Genomic DNA, 27,456 nt, shown 5'->3' with positions numbered 1-27,456 from the left:
TAGCAACAAAAATGTAACAAAAGTGGGGCTCTACTTGCCTTGCCCAATGAATTCAAAATGGCCGATGTACCAAGATGTGCACCTGAGACCATCATAAATCGAATTGGGTTAAACAAAACGGATCACGGAACCTCTTATGGGCATGATGAAACCGGACACCGATAATACACGTTCGCTTCCATGGAATTCACGACATGCTAACATAGACCCACTACCAGAATGCATTAAGGGACGGCTCGGTTGGTTTGTGCCCCTCGTTTATATAGACATAAGAAATCTCGGCATAAATACATCACAGTCCTCCAGAAAACACGTCAAAAGGGCTTCAGAGCCAAAAGGCATCGCCCTCAAATTTAACTTCAAGTCTTCAAGGCCAGATGCTTGAGTTAAGAAATTAAGGTTGTTTCAAATCACAATACCTCACCGCTACTCAACGTACTACAGATTCTCTAAAAAGAAAACCTAGCCCGTTAATTAGGTGAATAACTTAAAGCCAACTCAACCACAAGTTCGAGACTCCGATGTTAAACGAGCCACCCAAAGGTAATGCAATCTGGGTTTTGGGGTCCAAAACTACTGAAGTTCTGCTTTACCTTGGAGACTTCCTGCCTTAAATGAGTTTCCGTAACGCAGCATTATGATATTCAAATGATTCAAATGATGGATACCATATTTGCACTACATATTCAAATTCGCCACACTCAGATTGCTTACTTAATTTGAGTGATCAACTCCCTCTTCGGCTTTGGTATAGAGAAAGATGCCTCAAATTCTCAATTGCAGGTTAACGTTTCAGCTGCAGAAGTAAGATATTAAGCTTCCAATCCAATCTCCAGGACGTATTTGAGAGTGATGGTCAAAGGTATGAATTTTTGGAACAAATCTTTCAATTAATGGGTAATCTCGGCGCGCCTTCACTCGTAAGTAAAAAGTCCGGGTATGCCACCGCAGCCTTTCGATTTTAATCCCACTCTAATCTCTCGGAGTTCAAGCGCACCACCCATGTAAAACTACATACTGAAATCCAGAGTGGTTCAGAAGTGATGGAGTTAGTAACTCGTACATTAACAAGAACACACCCTGATGTGGTAAGACTAGTTTTGATTCACAAGGCAACTTCCACACCATAATTTACACTACGGTAGAATAGGGTCTGCCAAATTCCAACACGTTCGTAACTGATAGGTAGATAGATAGATTTATTTCAGGAACACTTTGATCATGATTGGATAATGCCGACATCTAATCTTTGAGTTGACATTCTAATATATTAACAATTTCATGAGCATGTAATTCCTCAGGTTCTGGGTAAGCAAAAGCTTGTTTTCATCAGGACCTGGGCAAATTAACGAAGACATGACATAGATAGTCAATAATGTTACAGAGGCCAAGCTGCAACACAATAGCGTGAGTTGGAAGAAATGCAAAATGAAATATAAAGACTTTTGTTCTGTTTACTAGAAGATACGAAACGACTTCAGGAATGGGAGGAAAATTAATAAGTTTAAAATTGTATTTGGTGCATGGAGTCCTTTGACGAGATCGAGCCCCGGATAATCGTAATGAAAGAGAAAGATAAAAATAATTTCTTAGGTTTTTTGTTGGCATACATATAAATTCTTGAGTTAGCAAGGAGCAATAGAGTACTTTTGTATAAGATAATCTCTTATTGTTGGGGTGAATTTTATTCTTGTCTGGGGGTTGTCTGGATGTCTGGGGGTTGAAATCATTCCAGTTGTCGGGAAAAGAAAAGTTCGGTAGTCTTTGTACAAAAACTCAGTTCGAGTTTTTGTCCCAAAATCTTTGCCCGACCTAAATTAGAATCCAACTTTTTTATAGGTAAATATTTTATGTACCATTATATTTGAATCTTACAAGAAACATATTTTTTGGCCGGTAAAAGACACCAAAAAACTTGATAGAATATCAAAGCATTAAAGTTCTTTCCCAAGGCCTGGTCATGGCAATGCCTCAATTAAAAAAATTGCAGAACAGATGTCAAGCTTTGCTCCGAAAACTAATGCAGCACCTGGTTAATGGCAGTGTGTTGGTATTTTGTTATTAATGACTCGAAAACATGAAAAACATTTGTAGTATTAGCATTTATTGGATGCAAACAAAATGCCTATCAATTAAAATCATACTAGGAACCACTTGTGGTGTCACTTTAACTTTGTAATGCCTTCAGGACTATGTGATGATCTGCATAGAGGAAATGACCAACTTGCGAGATTAGATGGTTTGACATTGGTTCAGATTTGAAAAAAAGCAGATCCCAAAAAATCAAGACAACTTAATAGACGTTTGTAAGTTGGCGGCATCAATTTCTGAAGCTATAACCATTTACCCTTCAAAGGGCAGGTTTCTTAAAAAGTTGCTTGTTTTAAATTACAAATTTGGCATTCAATTATCTTCAGTGTGATTAACATATGCTTTCACATTTTTAAACATAAGACCTTTGCCATCGATGAATTTAACATACTGTTGATTTTTTTTCTTCTTGGATTTATGTACTGATTCAGACAGTAGGAGCTAGCCTGGAGCTAAAGGTAGAGCAATCGTTCTGCAATGCTTTTGGCTTCCTTCCTATTTATACGCTCTGCTTTAGAGGGCTAGTCACCTCTACCCTGCCTTACTTGCCTCTTTGAATTTGGCCCGCCACTCTCTGTAACTCAGCGCTTGACTCTTAGATGGCAGGACGATCGCATTCTCAGAAAAGCGCCATCGTGGCCAGATTATCGTGATTTCTATTCATGTTGAAGCAATGTCTCTTGAATTTGTTATGTAACATATCAATGTTAGAATGATGTTTTAGTTCTTATACTTTTTATAGCGGCATCGAAGATGCCTGACTCGATATCAATAAAGATTCCAGCAACTCTCAATTAGTAGAAAAAGTGGGGAAGAGATTATAGTGGGCTGATATATGCACCCTACGAAGTATAGACTCACCATTTCGTTACGGCTTACGTTCAAATCTTCATGAATACTATTATTGCTAGTTTATATATCGTTTAAAAACGTCAGCTAGCGATATGAGATAATTTATACCTCAGCTTTATTTCATCGCATTTTAAAGGAGAAAAATTGACACATTCTATACCAATAAAAAAGATATCTTGACGTTGAAGATTGTACCAATGTTCAGTCTTAAGATTTATCCACGTTTACTTTGGAATGACAGATGATTGGTAAGGTTTAGATGTTTCTGTTGATTTCTTACCGCCAACGGCATAAAGAATGCCATGGGCCGTTTGGCTCGCTTACTAGTTTGGACCGATACCCTTTTTCCGCATTTATTATCACTGCCATAGTCTGAACCGCCAGTTACAATTTTGAATTAATACATAGGCACTAAGGCACACATTTCATTCAAAACAATGTCAAATTTCTATATTCGTACTTTAATCTCTTTGAATCGATGATTATTACGTGAGGATAGTTTTGCCCATTGAGATGGTACGAGCCACAGACGATCCGGTTCGTTGATTCAATGACTTTACACTTGAAATGCAGATATTGAACTGGAGGGCGAGTAGTTAACACTTTTTAGAATGAAAGTGTCTATGGGTTGATTCAAAACTACTAAATTCACGATTCAGGCCACGGTAGTGCTAAAAAAGAAAAAAAAGAAAAAAAACTTGTCCCTGCCACCTAAGATTGCCCAAACAGCCCATGACAGACATTTTGCCGCTGGCGATAAGAAGATAATGGAATCGCCGGAACCTTGAAGATCATCTTTGAATACGGTAGTCTTCAGAGGCAATTCATAAGGAGCACCCTGCTCTTGCTCCATGGATCGCTTTAAGTTCTGGGACGATTTTGTCAAAGATCAGGGCATTTTGTTCGACTACGGCGGTGTCGTTCCGTTCGGCCAGACTCATGTCCTTTGTTTTCACACCCGGTTTGTGGACTAGAAAAGCGTTGTTCAAAACGTGAAACTCATAGCCTTTTAAGCACAAGACAAAGCCCTGAAACAATAGTAAAATCTATTATTGATTATGTTATTCGTTGGAAAATTGCTTGGGGTTCTTTTAATAAGTAATACACATCTTGGCAAGAAGCCCGTACACAGTAAATATTTTTAGAGGTTCGAGGTCAGTCACTTGAACTCTCCTCGGTATGCATGTCCATCAAGGCACTCACAACTAGTTAGTGATGTGTTTCGAATTGGAATGTCAGCTTTTTAGCTTCAAGGACCTTGGTTAGGACTCCCTTCACGAGCGAAAGAGGGTACAGAAGCAAAATCAAAACCGCTTAAATGTGTGGCAAAACGTGATCTTGCCTTTCTAGGTCTTGGAACCAGGGCTACTTTAAAACTTGAGTTTTCAATTCTCTACCCTTTTTTGTGTGAATTGGGAGCCCTAGAAGCTCAATGGTTGATTTTCTGGTTGGAAACTCATCACTTGCAACCCTAGATTTTAAGGGACTTTTTTACGAAATATGCAATGTATCCGAGTAAACTCGTCAATGACATGAAATGAATATTGAATATTTTGGCCATGTCTAGTGATCATCATTTTTTGGAAAGACAATGGTATAATTTTCCCTACGATGAAGGCATTAAAAAAACAAAGAGAACGTCATTAGATTGGACAAAAACATTTCTCAGGCTTTGAAAAAAAAAACCATTCGTAAAATAGGAAACTTGGAAATGATGAAAAAAAAACTTATTTAAGTATAATCAAAATATGTTTTGTGTATTTTAATGAATAAAATTATGGTTTTGATTTTACGGCAAAGTTGGAATTGTCAAATCTGGCCCAACACTCCTTCAAAATACGACTGGAGCAAATGGTCACACAAATTGAGCACGCTGCCCGAGAGAGCAAACCAATGATTATTGACGGTGATATGAACATCAATTTAAACAAAATAGGGAACAGTCAGTATTACTTAAACAATGGCGTTAATAATTACTTCTTGCGGAGTAACAGTATCAGTAGTTCGAGATACATAGATCAGAGAGCGCCACAATATCTAACGGCTAGATCAAGCCGTTATAAGACCATATACCTATATTACACCGTTCCTCAATGAAGACCACCAGCGGGATTGGTGTTCACTACCCCATTCTGATGTCAATACCGTGGAATAAAACTGTCCAAAACAGACACAAATCCAAATTACCAAAAAAGGTGCAATTTCCCACGAGACCTAAACGCCATCCCATGGTATTACTTGGAAGAAGATGCTGATCCGGACTTTACAGTTCATTTCATTGGGTGTCAAATCGTTCTTGCTCTGGATGTACATGATCCAAGGAAATCAATGTCCCTCCTATCGTCATATAAAGCCGCATTGAGTATAGAGACCAAATCACTTATCAAGCGGAGAGATCAAATGAAGAAATCACTCAATAGTACCACCGAACCATCCAAGGCTGATCTGCAATGCCACTTCAAGAAAATAAGATATTTGTGTGTGAACAGGGTACGTAGAGTAACGCGTTGGAATTATGCAAAGCATATTAAAGGAGAAAGAGACGTCTGGAAAGCCATTCGGAAGGCACAATGCACGACACAAAAGCATGATCCCCAAAGTCTTTTACTGGGTGAGCCTATTCCACGAGATCCTCAACAAATAGTATCAGGGTCTGTTTGCCTACTTTGAAGAAAAAATCTTCCAAACAAATCGTCTATTCATTCGGATCAGATCACTCGGACATTATGTTGAGATATTCTAATTTCCTTTTTCCTAATATTGGCTGTATAGACCGCAAATACTTTGATCCCTTTCTTATTTTCTGAAATGTTGGGTTTCTTTATTTGTGTGGGATTGCCATACAATAGTAATAGCTTTTAAGATAGTAGGTCCATTCACAGAATTTAACTTTGATGATCCTTGCTTTCTCTCACATTTTGAGACTTTGAAGCTAAACAAATTTACATTCATTTAATTCATCTTGCAATTTTGGACTTGGATCGGATCCAAACCCAATCCGAATCCAAGCGAAATGTTTGATCCGACCAAATCTGATTTTTTTCCCAATCCGAAAATTGTTGGTCAATCCAATCCCAATCCGATTGGATCCGATTTTTCGGATCCGATGCACAGCTCTAGTACATATGTATAAGCTGAATATGCCATCTTCAACTTTAACATAACAACTGTTCATAATCATAGAACAAATTATGCATGTGGCTGGCTTGGCTTGGTCGTGTTATTTTGAAAGTAACAAAGGTAGGACTTAATGCACAATGTCAGAGTGGTTGAAAAGAGAACCAATTTATTGGCTTCATGACTACAATTTGTAACTTTCAAATCAGTTTCGCACATCTTACCGTGGAAGATGCCTAAAAAGAAACCAGTTGTGGTAAAGATTGCACCAAAGCTTACATCCAACGCAATGCCACATTTTTTAAATCTCGCAACTAAAGTACCAAAATGGGACTCTAAAAGTCCGTTTGAGAAAGCTAGGAAAATCTAAGCACCAGTCGTTTACAACATAAGGTAAAAGGGGTGCTTGGTGCTGCTAAAAGGTAATCTTGGTTTAATTGAAGAAAAATCAGGGTTACTTTTTGTGACTAACCAGGGACAGTGACTAACTAACGGGTTTCTGATATTCCGCTACTCATGCCATGTGCCACTGAAAATGTAAATTGGTTACCCTAGTCGCAACCTCCTGTGATTATTTATTTGCTGCCATCAGTAATGACTACCGATAGGATAAGGGCAAGTAGCAAGTCATCACAGACAGCCAAGTTCTACTTGTTCACAAGCAAAGCTTGGCCAAGTACTAGAACTTGGGCAAGCTTAACCATGGAGTTCACCATGGCTTAACCCATGGAGAACCGCAGTGGTGGAGAGGAAAGCTCTCTGAAACCTCGCTAGAAGACGTTTCTGTTTTGCGTTACCTCCGAATCCAGTACAAGATAGAGCAAACTTTATTATTATGATTTTTCGACATGGTCACCTCCAACTTCAATACACTTAATACTAGTGATGAGAACGTTGCCTCAAAAGTCTCAAGCATTCAATGCAATACCGGTCCAATGCCAGATTCAAAATGTATCATGCAAGCTTGAGCCTTTCTGAGACATTGGCAGGGACGCCAAAATGGATCAAAATTAAATACAGCTCATTATTGAACACACCCAACGAATTTCAATTAAAACTACAAAATGTTAATAAAACCCAAGCCCTTTAATGTTTTATAGTCATTAAATTCGTGTTTCAAGTCTCTTCTACCCATACTATCACATCATGGCCTAGAATATTGGCTTGAAGTGTCTACATTGAGGCATCCTGAAGAAAAAAGAAACCACTTTTTCATATCACAACCCCTTAAATGTGTTCAAACATAAGCGCAAATTGTGTTCAGTTTGGCCCATACCGGATGAAAAAATGAAAATTAATCTAGCCGCATGTGTCGAAATGGAAGTGGCAGGAAAGTACGTTTGTGAAATATGTGGCAGTGATGCGTGCTGTGGGTCACACTGTCACACTGCATAAGAAGATCAATAGTTTTCACAGCATGACCATTGACCCAAAATATGACTATACATTAGAAAAGAGCCAATCAGAGCCTGAAGTTTATCAGTAGAAGGCTTGTTCCCACGAAATTGTAATCCGAATTGAAACTTTTAGACCACATCAAAAGAAACGGGCGTGGGTTTCATGGCATAGAATAAAGAAATAAAACATTGGTGATTTTTCTGGTAGGCACCTTTGGACCGTGGATTTATCGCCTTCTGGCCACCATCGGCGTCATGGACAACCTCAAGGAGGCTTGAACCAAGCCTTGTATCAGAATGTATCAGGCTTGAAAAGGTTCGCATCTTCTCATCAGTACTTAATACATCTTTTAACCCAACTCTCAAATACAAATAAGAGGCTATTCTCTGAGAGCTGTCTTAACACCCCCTGTACGGCCAATTCCAGCTCATTTTGAGACCCAAACCGATGAAATTCACCATACCAAGAAAAAACCCAATTACGCGAAAGTGCAGCATCTGCATAGGCCTCTTGTAAAAATTTGTAGCATTCCGTCGCAGTTCTGCCCGATTTTACAAACGATTTTAGTGTTGCATATTGATCTTCCATTTTGTTTCGCAATACTTTTGTAAGGGGTAGGCTGAATCTAGGAATTTTACTGGAAGCGACAGGTGAATTTTTGTTTACATATTGATTGCTGAGAACACAGCCCAAGCCCCATTCCAGGTTCATGAGAAGCGTCCCTTGAATAGATTTCCCTATCATAAGGAACACAATTCGCTGGTGGTGTTTTAGTGTGCGAGTCCTGAGAGTAAGGAACGAACTCCCCCAGGAAATCCGGCACTGTGTTAGCGTGAGGGACTTTCGAAATGAGCTCAGTACTTACAACTTGTCGCCTTACCTTCTTCATCAATGTTGCTAGTTGCCAAGTCCATAGAATCATGGTGCATGGGATGCAATTACAAAGAGAATTGAACAAAATCCCCTGAGAATTCCTGGGAGTTAAACTTGTGGACAGGGTTAGCAATCCTGAACTTCACTGGAGATCTGTTTTTTTTTGTCCCTAAACCAACAAGCGACGCAAATGGCCTTAAAACCAGAATTCTGATTTTGTCTGGACTGCATCACAGTTGTGGAACAAGCTATCAGTCAACTCCTGCTTACCCCTAACTTTGGGAAAATTCCGCTCTGAAATCGCCCAACGCTTCTCTCCCAGTTTTTTGAGCGATAAGAAGTGCTTTCAGCAAATTGTAATTAATCATTTTGAGGTATCTGATATTGTACGTTTTCAAAAATATTCATGAGCTTTGTCCCAACCCAGGATTTAGGGTCAATTGTAGTGACCGTAGAGGCTAAATGTGCGTTTTGAGGGCACCTTCAAGCCCCCGAGAATCCAGGTTAGTTAAAACAATGAAGTCCAACTCGCTTCTTTCTCGGGCTCCTTCATTGTTCAATTTACTGCCCTCAAATATTCGTAGGACTTATGTAGGCGTTGATCCAGTAGCAAGATTGAAGTCAGACTTGGACAAGTTTTTGACTAAAATTCCGGATCAACCTGTTATTCAAGGATTAGCCAGATCAGCCAACTCCAATTCGTTGGTCAATCAAATAATATATATAAATAAAAGTCAAGTAAAATAAAATATCTTCTCATCTTGAACTGCTGGGATTCCAATCCCGGTAGCGGTAAGGAAGTCCGCACAAAAAAAAAAGAAATGACGATTCATATGTCATAATTGTTCGGAATTTTACCCATGGAGAATTGGAAACGTCTCCCAGAAGCGTTGGTGGCTTAATCATTGTGTTACAGTAGTTGGGTTATAAATTGTTCATTAAATAATCTCTTGATAAAGTCTGGCATCTTAGAGCGTATTCTCTTGTTTCTACGTTTGCTTGTCCACACCTAGACGAAGCAGATGGCGCTCCCTCCGCTCAATAAAGAGGACAATATGTTGTCATTCAAAGGTGTGCCTTTCTATCTCCTATTTCCCTTCAAATAGTGACATTCTTTCAAGCCTAAACAAAAAAGTGCTTAGTAGCTCATAGATAAATACTACTGCTACTACTTAAATATGCCTAATTTTCAAGCACTCATTATATGAAAATTAGAAGCGGGCTTGGTTTGCTAGTTAAAATGAAAACCTCAGAAGCAGACTCATGTCTTTGAAGCTGACACTCTTGACTTTTCATGATCTGGATAACCTGCTCCGAGGAAAACAAAAAGCGTTTTCGGTCGATAAGCAGGAATTGTGCGGTCACATTGGAACGTCAAAAAGCCAGAGGCCTGCTTTTTAAACGCTCTGACCTCGGGGTGAAGGCTTGGCCGTTAATCAAAATGAGCATCTACGTACAAGCCACTCGGGTGAGCCCATTTTCATACTGGATAACGTCCAAGCACCAAACTCCGAGGCATGACCTCTAAGAAATTCGCCTCTACATTTATAAAGACCTAATGACAAATACGTGCCTGAGTCATTTTGTCGCGTCTGCCATCCCAATTAAGACGCTCATCAAACAATGGATCGGAGTGAGTACCAATATAAAAGGGCTCCCAACTCTTTAAAGATCCGAGTCGCTTGCCGATTGTGAACACTGCCATCTCAGCTGAAACATAAACGATGATTTATTTACTACACGACTAAAATTTGAAATAGCTGTGTATAGTTTCGGATGGAACCGGTCAAGTTATTGGATAGATTAGATTAAGGCCCGGACAATTGTACAAACGTCCAGGACGGCTTTCCAAATGGTAAGGTCTATAATCTTCCCATCATCACGCTTACCCGGTTTGACCCTAAAGTTCTTGCACCTTGATAACACATCAATTATTAAAGATCCCCTTCATCGATTTATTCTTTTGATAAGATCTGTAATCTTACTTTTGTTACATAATTTATCGAAATAAAAAAAAAAAAATGAAGCGATTACGAGCTCGGAGTTACGTTGCCTTATAACAACTGGCTTCATACTTCTTAAAGTATTTCAAAACATTATTAAAAATAAGACCTAGGAACCGATGGATCAAACTTTTCTATACTGATGTTGCTCATATTTGGCTTTCACCTATCGTTTGGCGCTTCCGAGCTTTTGTCATTTTGTAGTATTTTCATTTTTTTTTAGTTTCATTTCTAGTAAGCAAATTAAAGGTAAGGATGAAATGTTTTTCCATTTCCTTGGCACTAAAACGGGCAGAAATACGCTAATACACTTTGTCAACATCTGAAAGTAATTTTTGGTTGATCTAAGGAGATGTCAATCTTGACCTTACATTTGAAAGCATTCACTTTAATGTAAAAGACAAAATGGTACGCTTCTCCAAGGGACAAAGACTTAATGGTCGAAGTGGCCTGGGTTATTTTGTCACATCTGTTACCCAATTAAGACGCTCATCCAACAATGGACCATATGAACCAATGGGCCATTAAACGTAAAAGGGCTCCCAACTCCGTAAACAACCGAGTGGAACCACTGGAACATGGAGGGGGATGTTACGGTCTAGAATCAACAATTTGGAAGCATGTCAACACATTGCAACTTCTTTCAAATAAGACTGGACCAAGATAATTGAGATTACGGTTTTCATATTTCAGCTCAATCAAACGATTGGGTCAAAAACTATGCCTTCTCAAAGCACAGTGCATAAAGAGTTCAGAACGAGTGATTTCGCCCTTTTCTGGTACCACAAGAGGACTAGCCCAATTCATTCTGTGAAGAGCTCTTTAGTGAGCTTTGAGAGTGGATGACTTTTGATCCAGTCATTCGATTGAGGTGCAAACTTAATTATGTAGTCGCAGCGACCTGAGGCCAGTCTCATCGGAAGAGAACCGCAAAGCGTTCACTCACTTCTAATTTGTTAAATATTTCATTCAAGCATCTCTGTCCATATTCTAGTGGTTCAAGCTTTTGTCTCACTGAGCTTTCTTTCAAGGTAGTCTTGAATCCCTATTGTTATGAAGCTGTTGTGAATCTTCATTTTGAATATCCCCTTACCCAGAAGAAGGAAAATGAAGTAATGAAATCAAAGAAATTGAGGAATGAAAATAATAGGTATTAATTAAAGGGAAGAAAGGGGAATTGCGATCACCTACTCGAGATTGAATCGTTCATCCAATCATTCCAATGGGGAATCTTATGGCAAGACTCGCATATTTCGGCATGAAACAATTGAACCAAGCCCTTGGAATATAATTTCAGTAATTGTCGCTTCGTTTTTGGTAAAGCTTGGCCAAGTTGGATCTCAAAGACCGAAATAGGGAACACTTGATGGATGGATGGTTTGAGGATGGAATCATTTCTTTTGATCATATCCAAAAAGTGACCAATCAGCCCTGGATTAGGATATAACTCAATGTCACAAGGAAACACAAAGTATGTTGTAGCGAATTCCCGAGCCAAATTTCTTGCCATATTCACGGGATATTTGAGCTTGTGCTTATTTTTGAACAGCTTTTCCTTCACGGGCAACATTTCTGTGGCCGTAAAATTGTCGCATCTTACAGGTATTTTCAGAATATCTTGAGGTTGAATTATCTTCTCACCAATGGGTGGCAAGAAAATGTACTCGAAAAATAAGTGAAATGTTACAAAGTTTTTCACCAGATTCGAGTGGGAGCACTCTCTTAGATATAATATGGCCTTCACGGCCTTCTTAAAGTCTGTCCCTGGAGCATAGACCGACAAGCTGATCGGACCCTGCCAACGCTCAAGGAGTGGTTCTAAATTATTGAAGAAGGTCGGATCCGCGTGGGTTGTGTAGGTAATTGTCTCATTGCAATGGAACCTTTGGTGAGCTGGAAGGTAATTTTGGAACACCCAGTACCGACCTCGGCGGAAGACATTGGAACTGGTGTCTCTATCGAAACAGGTCAAATTTTTGTTCAGATGGAACTTTGATGAGGCATGGAACCTTCTCCCTGCTTTTGATGTCCCATTTGAAGTGAGATTTGTCCTTTTGGTCAGACCTCCATAGAAACGTTGAAGAGCTTGTGGAGCAACACCTTGACAATGATTTTGGTTTGAAAATAATTTTCCCGATCGTAAAGGGATCCACAGATAGATGGCCAAAGGGATGAGTAGTAAAATGATCCATCTGTGTGGCTTGCTGACTTCCTCAACCCAGAACAGCCACATCCGAAGTAGCTTGTCTTTAGAAGAACATGCAAGAAACGTTTAAGCTAATCAATTACACGGCTAAAAACACTTGAAATCACACCGGTACCAGAGACTCACTTCAGTGATAATGATTATTGTTCATCCTATATTTGGGGGAACGTCGAATGTCGATTTAGAGATGGTAATTACTCAGCATGCGCAGAGCACATGTGACATGCCTTCACTATATATGAAGTATTGGCTTGGTATCTCTCCGTGAGTTTGTGCCTAAACTACGTAGGTTAGTATGTGTGTTGTGTCTGGGCCTGGGCTTAGGCCACGAGTCGATCACGAAGTTCTGATTTATGTGCACTTGCGTTCTTTTGTGACACGGCCATTGTTTCAATGCTTTTTATGTACTCACCTCCTGAGTTCATTTGGGGGAAGATACAATCAACTCTCAAAGAATGTTTTTTTAAATGGGCTCTAAGTGGTAGCGCGATATAGGCTTAAGCATCCACGCTTCATTGGGATATAGATAGATTTGAGATAGATTTAATCCTGGGATAACTAAGACTTGGCTTCTTTAGCAGTATCAAAATTGTTGTATTTCAATCTTAGCGTCCCCGTCTATATTCCAGTGGTTCATGATTGTCTATAACTTACTTTAATAATAGCTTACCACCGTTAAAGACAGGATTAAAAGTTCGGAAGTTGTCAAGAAATAAGAAGTCACAGACAGATGCTGGTATGGATTTCAAATTAACGGGTAACGAATTCCTTTCAAATTGAGTCTTCCTTCATTGAAGCAAAGTTGTTAATCTACGAAAAGAGAATGCGTGATAATGTCTCGAGCAGTATTCTAAGGAACACGTAATTAGAGAGTGGAATTATCAGAACACCGTCAAATTATAAGCTTTTTACTTTGTCATCGGTTTGTGTAATAACATACATTCATCTCTGATATATTGAAAAAATACCTGTTTTCTGAACTAAAATGAACATCCTTTTTTGGTTCCAAATATTCTCTTCAGCTCTGGCATGATCCTTCCTTTTATTAATTGGGTCTGTTGGCGGATTTTTTGCTTCTTTTTTAAGGGCCTGGCCACATCACGAGGCTTCACACCGGGTTTATGGACGAGAAAGGCGTTGTTCAGGACGTGAAACTCATAGTCTTGGACGCACATGACGTAGCCCTGAAACAATCCAAATCTATTAAGTGCAAGTTAGACATTTTTATATGCAAAGAGCCTACGTTTTGATTTTAGCAAAAGAACAAGACAAGAAAGCATGATCATTTTGAAAAAAAAAACAAATCATAAACTTACATGAGGCATTTTATCTGCTTGGCCTTCCCAGCTCAACCGCTCGTCATATAACGGGTCTGCGTGAGTACCAATGAAAATGGGTTCCCAATGATGGAACTCATTCACACGTTTACCAACCGTGAACACTTCCATCTTAGCTGAAAGGAAGCAACATTAGAATTAATTTTTGCTAGCGTTCTTTTTTCGGATACAATCAGCGAATCGCCTTTTAAGCTACGTACATCAGCAAACCCACTGGTAGTACAGTAAAATGTATTTGTTGGCTGAGTTGCTACTAGTGCTGGGGCGAGTCCGGAATTGCGTCCGAGTGAACTCAAGCCTGACATAATAATTCTCACTTTTTCATTAAACTTCTTTAGAAAATAGGCTTCACTTTGCCTTGAATTGACCATGTACGAAACAAAGTTTTGAAAAGATGTTGCATATGTCTTTTTTAATTTAGATTTGAGTCCAGGAAAAACCCAAGTCGGGAATTTGAAAATCTTGAAAAGAGTTAGAAAATCAAAAGACTTACCAAAGTCCTACTTATGCCGGACTCACCCAAGCAGTAGCTACAAGTGCTGGGGCGAGTCCTCAGATTTTTTGACTTTGCCTGACTCAAGTTCGGCAGAGGACTTGATTCTTTTTACTAGAATCAGGTCTTGCAAAAAAGACTTGTTTTTCGAAATTCTAAACAAAAAAAAAAGTCTTTTTTTTTCTTGACGAGTCCGGACTCGAGTCGTTTCTAACAGACTCGAGTCCGGCTAATTTCTCCAACATTAAGTAAAAGACTCGAGTGTACTCGGACTCGAGTCCTGATTCGCCACATCACTACTATTTATTACCGATCAACGGAATATACATTCCGTGATCGACCGATCTTTCCCAACTAGGCTTTATTCTAGAGGGCGCTGAAGAATGAAGATGGAATCTTAGACTTCTTCTCCGAGCTGCCATAAATGGATTTGAGGAAGCCAACTAGGAGGAAGAAGGCTTGACCGAGTCCTCCAAAAGTGGCGAACTCAAATTCAGGGTGTTAGCAAGCGGAGAGCAAAGGCTATGACTCCACCAGCATCCTTCAATGATTGAGTGACAAAAGCAAGTTTGAGGAACGGCGGGCCCACAACGAGGTTTTATACCTCATTGGGAAATACAACAAACTAGAGGTGTGTTGGGTCTTAATCACCAGTACCATCAGACATAGGGCATGTCAAGGGATAAAATTCGTGGAAAAATGTGGTCTGGTACCCTGATTTTGGGCATTTTTGGGAGGGAGAACTAAGACAAACATCACAGGCAACTCGCACCATCTGCTCATTGAATTTTCAATGATCGAGTGATTTTAAGTGAGCTGTGTTACAAAAACCCAAGAAAATGAACATGTTTGGTGTAATGCGGTGAACGCACTATCAAATTGGCTCAATACCACAATGCTATTTGCTTAGACAAACAGGAAAAATGAAATAAACGTCAAAATTCAATGAATGCACAGTGCGATTTGGCTGGGCATGTTGTCTTCGATTTTACTCCATGGAATAACGTCAATTGTTAATGTACGCGTTCACTTGACAAGCTCCTGTTGGTTGTAATGGCATCATCTGGTTTGTGCTGATACCAGTCACCTTTTCACTCACCTCTGGGTAGAGGTAGCTGAAATACGTTGATGAAGCCTTAAAAACGCCATGTTAATAATCGACAAAGAATATTCCACACCAACAATCTGACAGGGCTTGTTCGTTTTTCTTGACACCTTTGGGCTACGAGGGAAGGGCAACGTGCTCCATCAAATTTAATTTTGGCAATAAAGTCCCTGAATCTGAGGGGTGTCAGACTCCACTTAGCCATAGACTTGAATCAAAATGTGCTTCAGTGTACCTTTTTAATTAAAACCATTGTAACTCCATTGAAATTACTTGTGCCAAATGGCCAAAAACCTAATACTTACTTGAGTTCGAGTCTTTCATCCATTCATTCCATTTTGGAACTTTGTGACAATGAGAACATATTGATGCGTGAAACGGCTTAACTATTCCCTCGGAATGTAGTTTCAGCAGGTCCCTCTTATTGTTTGGCAAGGATTGACCGCTCTCGATCTCAAAAATGGGGCTCACGAACACTTTGGGTTTAGGGGATCGGAGGATGGGGTCATTTCTTTTGATCATGGCCAAGAAGGAGGGAATGAGACCTGGACTAGGATATAACTCGATATCGGAGGGAAAGACAAAGTAGGAATTGGCCGATTCCCGAGCCACATTTCGAGCCACATTCACAGGATAAGTAAGCTCATGAATGTTCTTAAAGAGGCTCTCTTTGGGTGGGAATGCCACCGAGGAGGTAACATTTTCACATTGAATCGTCATGTTGAGAATGTCCTTGGTCTTCAGTATTTTTTCTTTGGAGGGAGGCAGATGTATGTGATCAAAAAACAGATGGAATGTAACGAAATCTTTCACGAGATTGGAGTGGGAGCACTCGCGTTGGTACAATATAGCCTTGACAGCCTTATTAAAATCTGTTCCTGGAGCATAGACTGACAAGCTGACCGGGCCTTGCCAACGCTCAAGGAGCGGCTCTAAATTGTCCAAGAAGGTCGGATCCGCGTGGGTTGTATAAGTAATCGTCTCATTACAATGAAAGCTGCGTTGAGCTGGAATGTAGTTTTGAAACACCCAGTAGGAGCCTCTCTCGACGATCTTGGGGAAGATGTCCTTGTCCAAGCAAAACAGATCCTCGGTATAATGAAACTTTGGTCTCGCTTCAAAGTTGCGGGATGGGGGAGTGCTTAGACTTTGGGCCACGTCGATTTGGGGCCTTCGAAAACGACGTATCACATCGTCTGGTTCTGTTTTGTCATTGCCAAAATATTGTAGAATGTGAACCCGGGTCTCTGGGTGGCGTTGTCGGGCTTCAGAAGTGGACTCATCTGTATCCTCTGAGCCCAAGAAGCTCCTGGTGAAGATCCCTAATAAGATGAGGCATGTTACAAGAAGCCATAATCCTCTTATCGACTTAAGATATAACATGCTCAAAGACCTCGAGCAACAATCCTGAAAGTAGAATAACCATTGGTTGGTAAATTTTGGAACTTTGGTGGATACGATTGATGCATCCAAAAGTCTACTCGGTATTTAACAGCTTTAGTGCTTTGTACGTGCAAATTTTGCTCATGTTGTTTTTTTCTTTCGGTTTAGATGTTTTATTGCATAGTTTATCATATCCTATCCTTGTTCTACATCGATAACGTATACTTGTTTGACAACTTGAAGCCACTAAAAAACAAGGGCAAATGAATAGGAACTTGACTCGAGTAGCAAATAGATCACCCTGCCTCATATTTTTAATGTAACAAAACATGCTTGATTTACTAAGTTTTTCATAAGTACAAGCTAACTAAATTTTTATTGTTATTAAAGAACTACTCAAGACATCAGATGAGACGTATAAAGAGTGTTGGCAGGGGGTGAGAAAGAAGAGAAAGAAAACGACACAACGATGGAGTATGGTTATGAGATAATAGTAAGTATGTTGTCTAACTGATGTTTGAATATGCCCAAGTTCCTTGACCATCGGATGTTTGGGGGTAGTTGGTTCCAATATTTGACGGAGCGAACAAAAGATGAGTATAAAAAATGAAATGAGGCCTGAGAAGCCCTAGTTCAACCCCTCTCGTTGAATGGCGGGTCACGTCCTTGGCATAATTAAAACTGAAGTGAGTGGTTGGGCTTGTGCTCCAACCATCCATCGAATTGTTCACGAGCCTGTACGTTAAGACCAAGTCTAGTTTTTTCCGGCGGTCTGTCAGATAATTCAAGCCCACACATCTAAGACGATGTGTGTTGTAATTAGAATTACTCGGAAGTCCCATACAGGTGAAACGCCGTTGAATAGACTCAAATCTTTAGGGCATCTTTGACGAATAAGGGATTGGTGACTTGGCACGCGTACTCAAGCGATGGTCTGACATAAGTCTTAAAAAGCTTGGTCATTACTTCTTGTTCTCGGGTTGTAAAATTTCTCCGAATCATCCCCATCGATCTACTGGCTTTTGTTGTCACTGTAGCACTATCCAAATCCACATATTACATTCAACACCATGCACAGGCTCTAGAAATAAATCTATCTACCTATCTAAAATGACAGTTTACTGCCGACCATCACACCAAGGTCTCTCATGACTTTAACTCGTTCCAGCAGTTCTCCTCTTACAGAGAAAGGGGAATTCAATTTCCGCCCGCCAAAACGGATCCATTTACAATTTTTGGCATTGAAGGACATCCTTTCTCCATTGCCTAGTTGATCATGCTATCTAGGTCGTGTTGCAGTCTCTTAGTATCACAACTGTTATTAATCTTTGCATAATCGGCAAATTTCAGGATCTTGGTTTCTCCCGAGACAGAAAGGTCGTTGATGAAAATTGAGAAGAGCAGGGTCCCAAGACGCTACCTTGTGGCACACCCGACTTCACCTCTTCCCAAGACGACTCTTTACCGTTGAGGATAACCTCTGCCTCCTGTTCAGGAGCCAACTGCTAATCAAACTCCTCAACAACCCACCCACCAATACCGATCCCCTGCAACTTGTTCAACAGTATTGAATGGGGGACCTTACTAAAATCGAAAAAGATGATGTCCATTGTTCCTCCGGCGTCAACTACACCACGGGTATGTTCAACATGTTCTAACAGATTTGTTGTTGTGGACCGACCTTTGCGAACCCCGTGTTGATCATCCAACAAAATATTCGCCTCATCTAAATACGTATCAACATTTTCTTTGACCAAGCCTTTCATGATTTTACACGCACCTGAGTTCAGAGAGATGAGTCGGTAGTTTGCAGCACTCTGTGGGTCGCCTCCCTTAAAAAGAGAGTACAAATTTCCACTGGTCCAGTCTATGGGCACAGATCCCGTGCCAAAGGATCGATTGAACAAAATAGCTGATGGGATGGCCAGTGCCATACCCAACTTCTTTATATTGGTAGCGGAAATTCTGTCCGGGCCACAACAATATGACGAATTCAAGTTTCTAATTCTACGGTGAACACTTTCGACGGTAAAACTCAGGGGTTTCAGTCCCCAGGTATCCTTTCAACGGTTGGTGTGAGCTTTGGAGCATCAGTAGCCTGATTATCAACGGATGGAAATTGTACGCTCAGTATCACCATTTTCTCAGCAGTCTCTTTGTGAAGAGAACCGTTACACTTTCGAAGAATATCAATACTCAGAGTACTTTTCTTGACCGCGCTGACAAATCCATTTTCATCACGCCCCAGACCAGTATTCTTAAATTGTCGATAAAGTCTCGATGTCTTATGTATTTATTCGGTTTGGAGATCTATAACATTTAAATGGAATGCATTGGTCCATGCTTCGTAGTAAAATAGATTTTAGGTTCTCCAACCGTATCCGTTCAAAGCCACCATCGTTCTTATTTCAGCTAACTTGTTGCAGATGCTACGGGCATTGGTGTATAAAAGTGTTGAATACATGGATGCATGTTATCTTTTAAGTTTGCTTCGGGTTCTCGTCGTGCGGGTACTTACATGTAGGTCTTGGTTTTCCTTTTTCGTCAGTGTGTATCATTTGTTTCCTTTTGACACCGAAAGGAAAGAATTGTGTATCCTTTTTTTTCATCAAAATGCCTTGTTATTTTTTGCTTTTTTTAGAACGAGATATCACTCAAAATCCCAATATGATATTCCCTATGGAAGTATAAGAAACTTTCCTACACCACATGTCCTGCTTGGATTCACAAGTGTGGGACTAATACATAATCGTTCCTATCATTTTGCCTTGAAAACGTATTGCAAGGTGCGTGTATGTGTTGGATGAACGTTTGGGAGTGAACAGAACCGCAGAAACAAGTCTTCACAAAGATATAAAAGAAAGCAATATGACTTTAACATCGAAATTCTAGTCAACTATTTTATATCTCATACCATTTTGCCTTTTTTTACCGATCTTACGTAGTAACTGTACACTAACTTTTGTACGTTTTTTTATGCCATGACATAACCGAGAGTCGCAATATATATAGAAAATACTAACATATGGACCGCTTGATCACCTAGATAGTGGTATCACTTGGATCTATCTTTACATATTTCTATACATTTTAGAAGCCTGGCATTGTATCACACAGCGGAACAAGAAATGTTTAAGTTGTTCAATCATTCTCCAATGCATGGATTTGGTTTTGATCAATGTCAACATTCCGCCCCATGTTTATAAGTTTAAGCTTTGAGTGTTTTGATGCAATTTGTAAAGTCCTAAGCCTAAACTATCGTGAAATTTGAGGTGCTCTTGGGTGATCAACTGATTCATAAGAATGATTGCAATCATTGATGAAAGAAACACACAATGCAGTTCGCCATCCAGATACAAATTAACAATTTTCAAGCAGGTATTCCGTGCACATCGCCTCACGAGGAATTTTGAGGATATACAGGGGAATCAATAATTGCGTTTACTTAAAACTAGTACACCTCTAGTTAATGGTCAAAGTAAACAAGAACATAAGACTTGGAATGGAGGTAGATATGAGTAGAGGGCTAGTCAGAGAAACGACACTCACGAGATTTCTGAGATTTTTTTGGCTCCCTTGCGGCTGCCTGATCTGTTTGATGGGGATCGGCTTTGAACACATTTAGTTACGTGATTCTTGAAATCAAGTTCCGAATTCAGGAAGCCGGTGAGTTGGTGGCTCTTTTGTCTGCTTTGGTTGAAACCATAGATAACTCCATAAATAGATCGATCAAGGGAGCTGCAATCACATGTTTTCGTTTCAGCTGTCGCTGGGTGTCAAAAAATTCCATTCGTAGTCAAAATTCCTAGGGCAACTATGGTACAAATCTGAATCGTTGACGGTGCGTGCAAATTCTGAGCTGAAACTCCTAATACGATCCCTTGCTGAGCAACTGCTCTCCTCTAGCTCCCTTCAAAAAACGGGTTAGAGAAAGCTGTCCGACCACAGTTTTCACACCAAAACGTTGAAGGGGCTATGATGGGGCTGCAATTGCAATTTTCATCCATGTGGTGGAAACACTTAACTGAAACCCAAGGAACAAGCCTGGGTTCAGGCTGACCTCAAGAGGTGTCGGAATTATCTCGATTAAGTAAAGGTGTAATCACGTCGCCCACATTGAAGCAAATTGTTGGGAGATTGAAACGAACTTCTGAATGCCTCATCATTGCGTTGCAATTTTGGATACATTTTGCTACACTTTGGAGATGCGTTGCTAAACAAGGGCAATTAATAGAATATATGATTTGATCTGCTAATGTCCCAATCATTTGAACATGTTATGTGTGTTATGCCCAAAAAGCATGTTTTATTATCCTGCCGCTCTTTCTACATGCATATTTTTAAGAATCAAAGAAAGTAAAAGAAAACAAGACTAATGAACAATTCATGGGAATGATTCAACTTGTCTAAAGGGAGATTTCACGAAATGTTATTTTCACTTGCCACCATCATCAATCATGCTCATCCAGTACAACTCCTGTGGAGCTTGAGCATTCTAGTTATTTGGTTTTCTACGGTTGAAACTGAGTAACGCAAGCATAGATAACTTCATATATAGATTGATCAAAGGCGCTGCAATCACTTGTTTTCGTCTCAGCTGTTGCTGGTGGGCAAAAGGTTTCATTCATAGTCAAGCTACTTAGGACAACCATGTTACAAATTTGAATTATTGATGGCTCATCCAAATTCAGAGTAGAAACTACTAATACAACTCCTTGTCAAGCAATTACTCTCGTCTAGCACGCTTCATAAAATGGGTTTGAGTAGGTTGTGCGACCACATTTTTAAGAACGAAATTTTGGGGCTAAAATGGGGCTCAAGTTGCAGTTTTCATCCTTGTGGTGGAAACACTTAACTGAAAGGCAAGGAACAAGCCTGGGTTGAGGCTGACCTCCAGAGGTGTCGGAATGACCTTGATTACTTAAAGGTGCCATCATGTTGCCCATATTCAAGCACATTGTTGGGAGATTGAAACAAAATTCCGAATGCCTCATCATTGCGTTGTAATTTTGGATACATTTTGTTACACTTTTGACATGCGTTGCTAAACAAGGGCACTCAATAGAGTACGTGATTTACTCTACTAATGTCCCATTCTTTTTTTGACATGTTACGTGTATTATGCCTCAAAAACATGTTTTTATTATTTTACCGCTTTTTCTACTTGTATGTTTGTAAGATTCAAAAGAAATTAAGATTAAATAGGAATAAGAAACGTTTCATGAGAATAATTCAACTTGCCTGAAGCGAGATTTCACGAAATATCTTTGTCCCTTTTCCACCAGCGTCAGCTGACCTGAAAACATGCTCATGCGGTACAGCTCCTGTTGAGCTTAAGCATTCTAGCTATGGTTTTCTATGAACGCAAGAGAAGCCGATCAGCCTGACACCCTGCTGCCCAACTACCAAAATGTGTTCACAGCAAAGTCTCCAGTGGCTTGGCTGGAGTGTCTTTATCTGACAAGCCCTCTAGATATGACATTCTTCAATCGGTGTATCAATTTTCATCTACTTCTGTTGAGAAGTTTTGAAAATATCACTGAAATTATTGCATCAAGTCAAAGCCTTCTGCGACTCCATTTTTAGCCCCTAATCTGAACAATATCAAAGACTTCCTTAATCTTTTCAGCGTAGCAACATGTTAACGTGGCAGGCATCTAGGATCTTGTGGAAAAGCAAGTGCAAAATCCTGGATATCTGGTGCAGAGTTCTCATTATTTAAAAATTGAAGCCAGTTCAATGAACGCAAAGTACGTTTATCAGAGGGAGCCTGTTACGAACACAACTTCATCACTGAAACAGTGAAAGGTTTATTAACAAAAACATCACTTAATCGAATGCAAGAGACCTTTATGGGCTTTACCCAATATGAAAATCCACTCACAGCCAAATGCCAAAGAAATTGTCATCTGAGGCCATTATTGTTTATTGATTTGGCCACCTGACATCAGATTTGAGGATTAGAGATATGAGCTAAAAAATATTTTATCACAAGAATAAAAAATTGAAAAACAATTAAGAATTTCAAAGACTTTGCATTTCTCGTTGACATCGGAAAGTGATTCCAAAGTTCTGGCATTCACAAAAAGAAAGCATGGCATTTGACCCGAGTGCGGGCATATGGTTCCTTCAGAGGTTGATTTGCCATTTTTCTTTTCTTTGGGGATATCAAGTTAGGCTTAATATGACATTCATGTCATGTTTTAAGCCATACGAGTTGAAATCCGTGTCATCGTAGTACCTTTAACGCATTTACTAATCCTCAAAGCTAAAGAAATCCCATGTGCGTCATGTGACGCACGTCATTTAATTTCTCTATCTACTAAGGCATGATTGTGTTTCCAAAACAGATCCATCATGTTTGGTCCTCGTTACTACAATAGTACATTGGATATGTATATGTTAAACCCTGGAGGCATTTTGTTATAGCTTATAACCTTTTGCTTCAAAAATAGTTTTGTAAAGTTCATTTCAATGGAGGAGTCCGAACTTCCCATTTAACTTTACCCATCCATATTGAGTGGAATGGGCGTCTTCGAATCGTGCACAGTCAAAGCCAAGACGTCAATTTCAAGAAAAACGCAAAGCAATTCCTTGATTTGGCCACCAACCCCATGACTTGGCTGACTGCAGACGTGTCTTACCTCAATTTCTAGCAAAGAAAACGATGACTGCCAAACCGAAAAAAACCGATTGGTGATCAATAGAGACGGTCAAAATATGCAATTATACGTTTTATGTCCTAAAACAGGTTTATTTGCATATCAAGCATGTTTAACTTTTTTGAATATTTTTTATTTTGGGGGGCAAAGCCCCAAACAAAATTCCTCGGTATTTTTTCGATAAATTGAGACATTGCAGCTGTGTGGCTGAAAGTGTAACGGAAAAAAACAAAGCATTACTCTCTCTCTTCGGATGCCGCGGGTTCAATTCACGCGATCAGAAATTTACGCTCCTAGAGAGGAGATGTGGTTAGTGCAGTTTTATTAGTGAAAGAGAGGCCCCCAACTTGATTCTCTTCCCTAACCTTTCTTCAAAAGACTTTTAAATGCTAATAGAATCCACAGGCAAAGAACCAATCTGACACTGGGCGATGACATTGCCTGTTGAAAAAGTTGGAAATATGATGATTGGCTTTCGTTACATATTGGGCTGTTAGCAATTTGATAGTTTGATTGAAGGTACAAGTAAATTCAAATATTAATGCAATGGAGCTTAGGTTTGCTTGCAAGAATCAAACGCATATTGTTCTCGTTAGGTGCCATTTGTCTTTCTTATTGCCTTCAAAACCGTTCTTACTTACCTAACTAATTTGTCATTGCCTTTTCAATATTTCAGCATTTTCTCAATTTGAAGTTAAGTTGTTAGTTTCAGAGCATATTTCTTTGTACGTTTAGACCAATTGTACATTTTTCAAGTTTTAGCACATATTTGTTTCCCTATTTTGACCAATATTTATGCATATTTTATGCCATCAATGAACATCGTTTCTGCAGATTTTGGCCATCTCTAGTGACCAATGTCAATGGGACCATCTGCCGTAAACGAATGGTAGGTCGCTCAAAATCCACTCAATTCTAGATGCACATCAGTTCTCTCCAAACTTTTGGTTTTGTTGACACAGTCCAAAGAGTCCAAGTTCGGTATTTTCCAACACTATTTGCGACTATCATAACTAGAGATGGGGGAAATTGCAATCGGACATTTCGCATGTTTATTGCAATTTTTGATCTAAGAAGCTAGATTTTCCACGTCAAGAATAAAGCCAGTTGCGATAAGCGATGAAAGAGGATCAGAAGCATTAGCTGAGTAAACACCAATGAAACTGTATTAAAACATTTGACAACATTTCTATTCCATACCCAAAACCCTAGGTTAGGGAATCTATCATTTCATGATGCAGTGCCATCTGTTCCTCTCGTGATTACTCGAAGGCCCACAAGTTCATATGTATGTATGTATGTATGTATGTATATTTCTTAAGTTGTCTCCTTTGTCTCCTATTGAGACATTGTTGAAATAAAGGTATTTTGCATTAGACAAAACGGACAGGATACAATATATTTGAACACTCAGTTTATGCAGTACCGGTGTGCGAAATCAAGACAGCTCTAGTAGTGACAACCAAGACGAAACCAGCAACGTCAAAACTACACTAAGCCTGAGCTAAAAAGCTGCGTTCTACTCAAAGACATATCTGTCATAACTCAAAGTTTATTAAATTATTCAAAGAGGACCATGCCTATTTTTCGAAATGATGATTTGCAAATGATGCCCAATGACAATGATTTGAAACTCACCATTAACAGACACGGGAAAACATCAGGAATGTTAGGTTGGGAACGCACAACACGTTAAGCAGTCTCGTTTTCGGATGTATTTGTGAGCCGAGAACTTCCAGCATTTCCATATACAATAACAGAGTTTCGTCCGAATTGGGATACTTCACTTTTACACTGATTCATACGAAGTTTTACCCAGAAGAGCCCCAGACTTCCGGTGGGTACTGGCCAAGTGAATGTACCACTTATCAGTTCTGTTCAGAGGGAGCGTGTTCGTTCGTTTCAAGCAGGATGATACGGACGGGGACAGGGCCACGCTTTCCATGCTCTCGTTCTTTTCCCTCTTTGCCAGAAAAGATATCGAAAGGATGGATAGGAATTTGCATGAATAAAACGAGGAAACTCTTCTCAAATAGAATGCGGGTAACGTTTGCATTAATTTAGGAGAAGAAAAGGCATGTGCTAAATTTTCTGATTAAAAACGGTCTATTCTTAAACCTGTTGCTTTCAATACGGCATTTGCGTCTCTTTAAAGGATTAAATTTTAAGTCTATTATTTTACAACCATTGTTCATTTTTTTTAATTCAATAGAATCGTACACATAATACTTTTTTAGGTGTTTCTTCAGCTTGCGTTAATTTTTTTTTCAAAAGTTCTCCATGTTAAAAATGCTTTATCACAAGAGATAAGCAAAGGCTTGCTCATAATGCTTGATTCTGATTACATTGTCACTCTTGGGTCTCTCCCCTCTGAGTGGCTGAGATCAAAATTCGACTCCTGAAGTTGTTTCTTAAGAAGATATTTGCCTGGCAAAAAGTGATTATTTCGACGCTAATAATCATTCCTTTGTGGAAAAAATAATTGGGAAAATAACAAAACCAGGTTCAAAACAAAATACTTTATCTTAAGCTTAAAGTTGACGTCATTGTCATCTTAGATTAATTTTCTCAGGGCTGCATTTTTTTCTATCATCTATCATTACTTGAGACAAATTTTGGGTTTTTTATTTGATTTTGGCACCTTTGAGAGGCTTGGAAGAGTTGACGTCTTGTCCAGTGTGACACAGAATATTTGGTTAAAATTACCTTTCCTTGAGTCTTTTTGCAAAATGGATTAGACTTTGGTTCAAGAGTAACCTCAGAAATGCTAATAATGACAATTAACTTCAATTGAAGGTTTGGATTATAACGCTTTACATTGGAGGCCAAACCAATTTCAACCAGAATCCTCTGGAGACAATTTTTTTCCAAGATAGACCTATTGGCATCTTTGATGACTATCTCATCTTTGTCAAGTTTGGCCACAACCCTCTTTCAAAGTTATTAGATGTTTAAGAGGCTATTTTGTCTTTTCTTAAATTTAGACTGGCAATGTGCTTGAAAATGGTTGGTAATGATCACTTGCAAGATATGTCTAAAAAACTAGTCAGACATTCCATTGGGGCGGTTATTGGGGCCAAAAACAAGTGAACACAATGATATGGTGCACCTGGTAATGGTTGCAAAAGTATGTTTACTGATTTTTTCTTCGCATATTTTTACTTAATACGTTACAATGAGTGGACAAGGTGAAAAACTACAAAAAAATACAGAAGGTTTTAAAATAAAAAATTATGTTCTCATCATTTGCAAACACTTGCAGAATACCAAAAAGATGTGTTTGGAGTCTTGTGACCTTTTCCAATCACTTCTCCCTAGAAGATTCTTTTTTATAATTGACAATCTTTTGGTTGGCTAAAGTGGTATAAGAATCTTGCCTAAGAATTTCAGGTGAGTGACCACCATCAAGAAACATGTTGTTTCAAAGAAGTGTATTCTAATGGGAAGCTGCAATTCAGGGAATCCTTGAACTTTCGAGCTAAACTGAACCATTTTTTTGTTTTCAACCATTGCAACTTTGATCAAAGGGCAAAAAAGTCAAAATGGCTATGAGGTAGGCAGCCATGAAGATCTGCACAATTATCGATGTTACATCCTTGTCCATTCTTGATATGAGTGTTATGTTCTTGATTATTTTTATTTTTGAAATTGTTCCATTTGCAGCTTATCTTCTTAGAAAGAAAAATCTCTAATGTCTACCAAGTTTCCTTCGTATGGGATTTTGGTTCACCACCTGAAAACACATGAAAATGCCACATTAAAAGTATACCTCACTGACTTTCGACTCAAAACAATTCTCGTCCTGTGCTTTAGAGGTTCATCCAAGGGAAAAGAGAGATGAAAAGCACGCCCAAAAGCGCTCAAAATTTCCATCTCCTCCTCCTCCTCCTCCTCCTCCTTCTTTCCTTGTCTGTATGTGCTTTCAAGTGTATTTGT

The 27,456-nt window shown here is 39.3% G+C and overlaps 2 protein-coding genes across 4 annotated transcripts; both read right to left on the bottom strand.

Moving 5' to 3' along the window:
* Positions 1–3,073: 3,073 nt before the first annotated feature.
* On the bottom strand, positions 3,074–12,567 carry LOC131889188 (beta-1,4-glucuronyltransferase 1-like). Its single transcript, XM_059238217.1, has 3 exons — positions 11,526–12,567; positions 9,905–10,041; positions 3,074–3,971 (listed from the first exon to the last, which is right to left on the bottom strand). Exons 1-3 carry the CDS (start codon positions 12,565–12,567, stop codon positions 3,768–3,770), a joined length of 1,383 nt encoding a protein of 460 aa, XP_059094200.1. The 3' UTR covers positions 3,074–3,767.
* A 765-nt stretch (positions 12,568–13,332) lies between these two features.
* Positions 13,333–25,391, bottom strand: LOC131888485 (beta-1,4-glucuronyltransferase 1-like). 3 transcript variants are annotated; one of them, XM_059237352.1, is made up of 5 exons: positions 20,408–20,540; positions 15,781–16,882; positions 13,857–13,993; positions 13,509–13,724; positions 13,333–13,350 (listed from the first exon to the last, which is right to left on the bottom strand). In XM_059237352.1, the coding sequence occupies exons 1-4, from the start codon at positions 20,477–20,479 to the stop codon at positions 13,521–13,523; spliced, it is 1,515 nt and encodes a 504-aa protein (XP_059093335.1). In that variant the 5' UTR covers positions 20,480–20,540; the 3' UTR covers positions 13,333–13,350; positions 13,509–13,520. The 3 variants fall into 3 exon arrangements, with proteins under 3 accessions (XP_059093335.1, XP_059093336.1, XP_059093334.1); XM_059237353.1 differs by lacking the exons at positions 13,333–13,350; positions 20,408–20,540 and adding an exon at positions 25,159–25,391 and having other exon boundaries at positions 13,433–13,724; XM_059237351.1 differs by lacking the exon at positions 13,333–13,350 and having other exon boundaries at positions 13,433–13,724.
* Between the last annotated feature and the right edge of the window lie 2,065 nt (positions 25,392–27,456).

This window comes from Tigriopus californicus, chromosome 10, assembly GCF_007210705.1.
Source record: "Tigriopus californicus strain San Diego chromosome 10, Tcal_SD_v2.1, whole genome shotgun sequence".
Taxonomy (NCBI): domain Eukaryota; kingdom Metazoa; phylum Arthropoda; class Copepoda; order Harpacticoida; family Harpacticidae; genus Tigriopus; species Tigriopus californicus.
The sequence above is the reverse complement of the archived record's forward strand: the minus strand, read 5'-3'. Positions and strand labels throughout refer to the sequence as shown.

Coding starts and splice junctions, on each gene's coding strand:
- LOC131889188 (XM_059238217.1), bottom strand. CDS start 12,567: ATGTGGCTGTTCTGGGTTGAGGAAGTCAGCAAGCCACACAGATGGATC. Junction 10,042..11,525: donor GATGAACGATTCAATCTCGA/GTAGGTGATCGC, acceptor TTTATGTTTCAG/CTGAGATGGCAGTGTTCACA. Junction 3,972..9,904: donor GACGCGACAAAATGACTCAG/GCACGTATTTGT, acceptor CTATTGTTTCAG/GGCTTTGTCTTGTGCTTAAA.
- LOC131888485 (XM_059237352.1), bottom strand. CDS start 20,479: ATGTGTTCAAAGCCGATCCCCATCAAACAGATCAGGCAGCCGCAAGGG. Junction 16,883..20,407: donor AAAAAAATCTCAGAAATCTC/GTGAGTGTCGTT, acceptor TTCTACTTTCAG/GATTGTTGCTCGAGGTCTTT. Junction 13,725..13,856: donor AAGCAGATAAAATGCCTCAT/GTAAGTTTATGA, acceptor GGATTGTTTCAG/GGCTACGTCATGTGCGTCCA.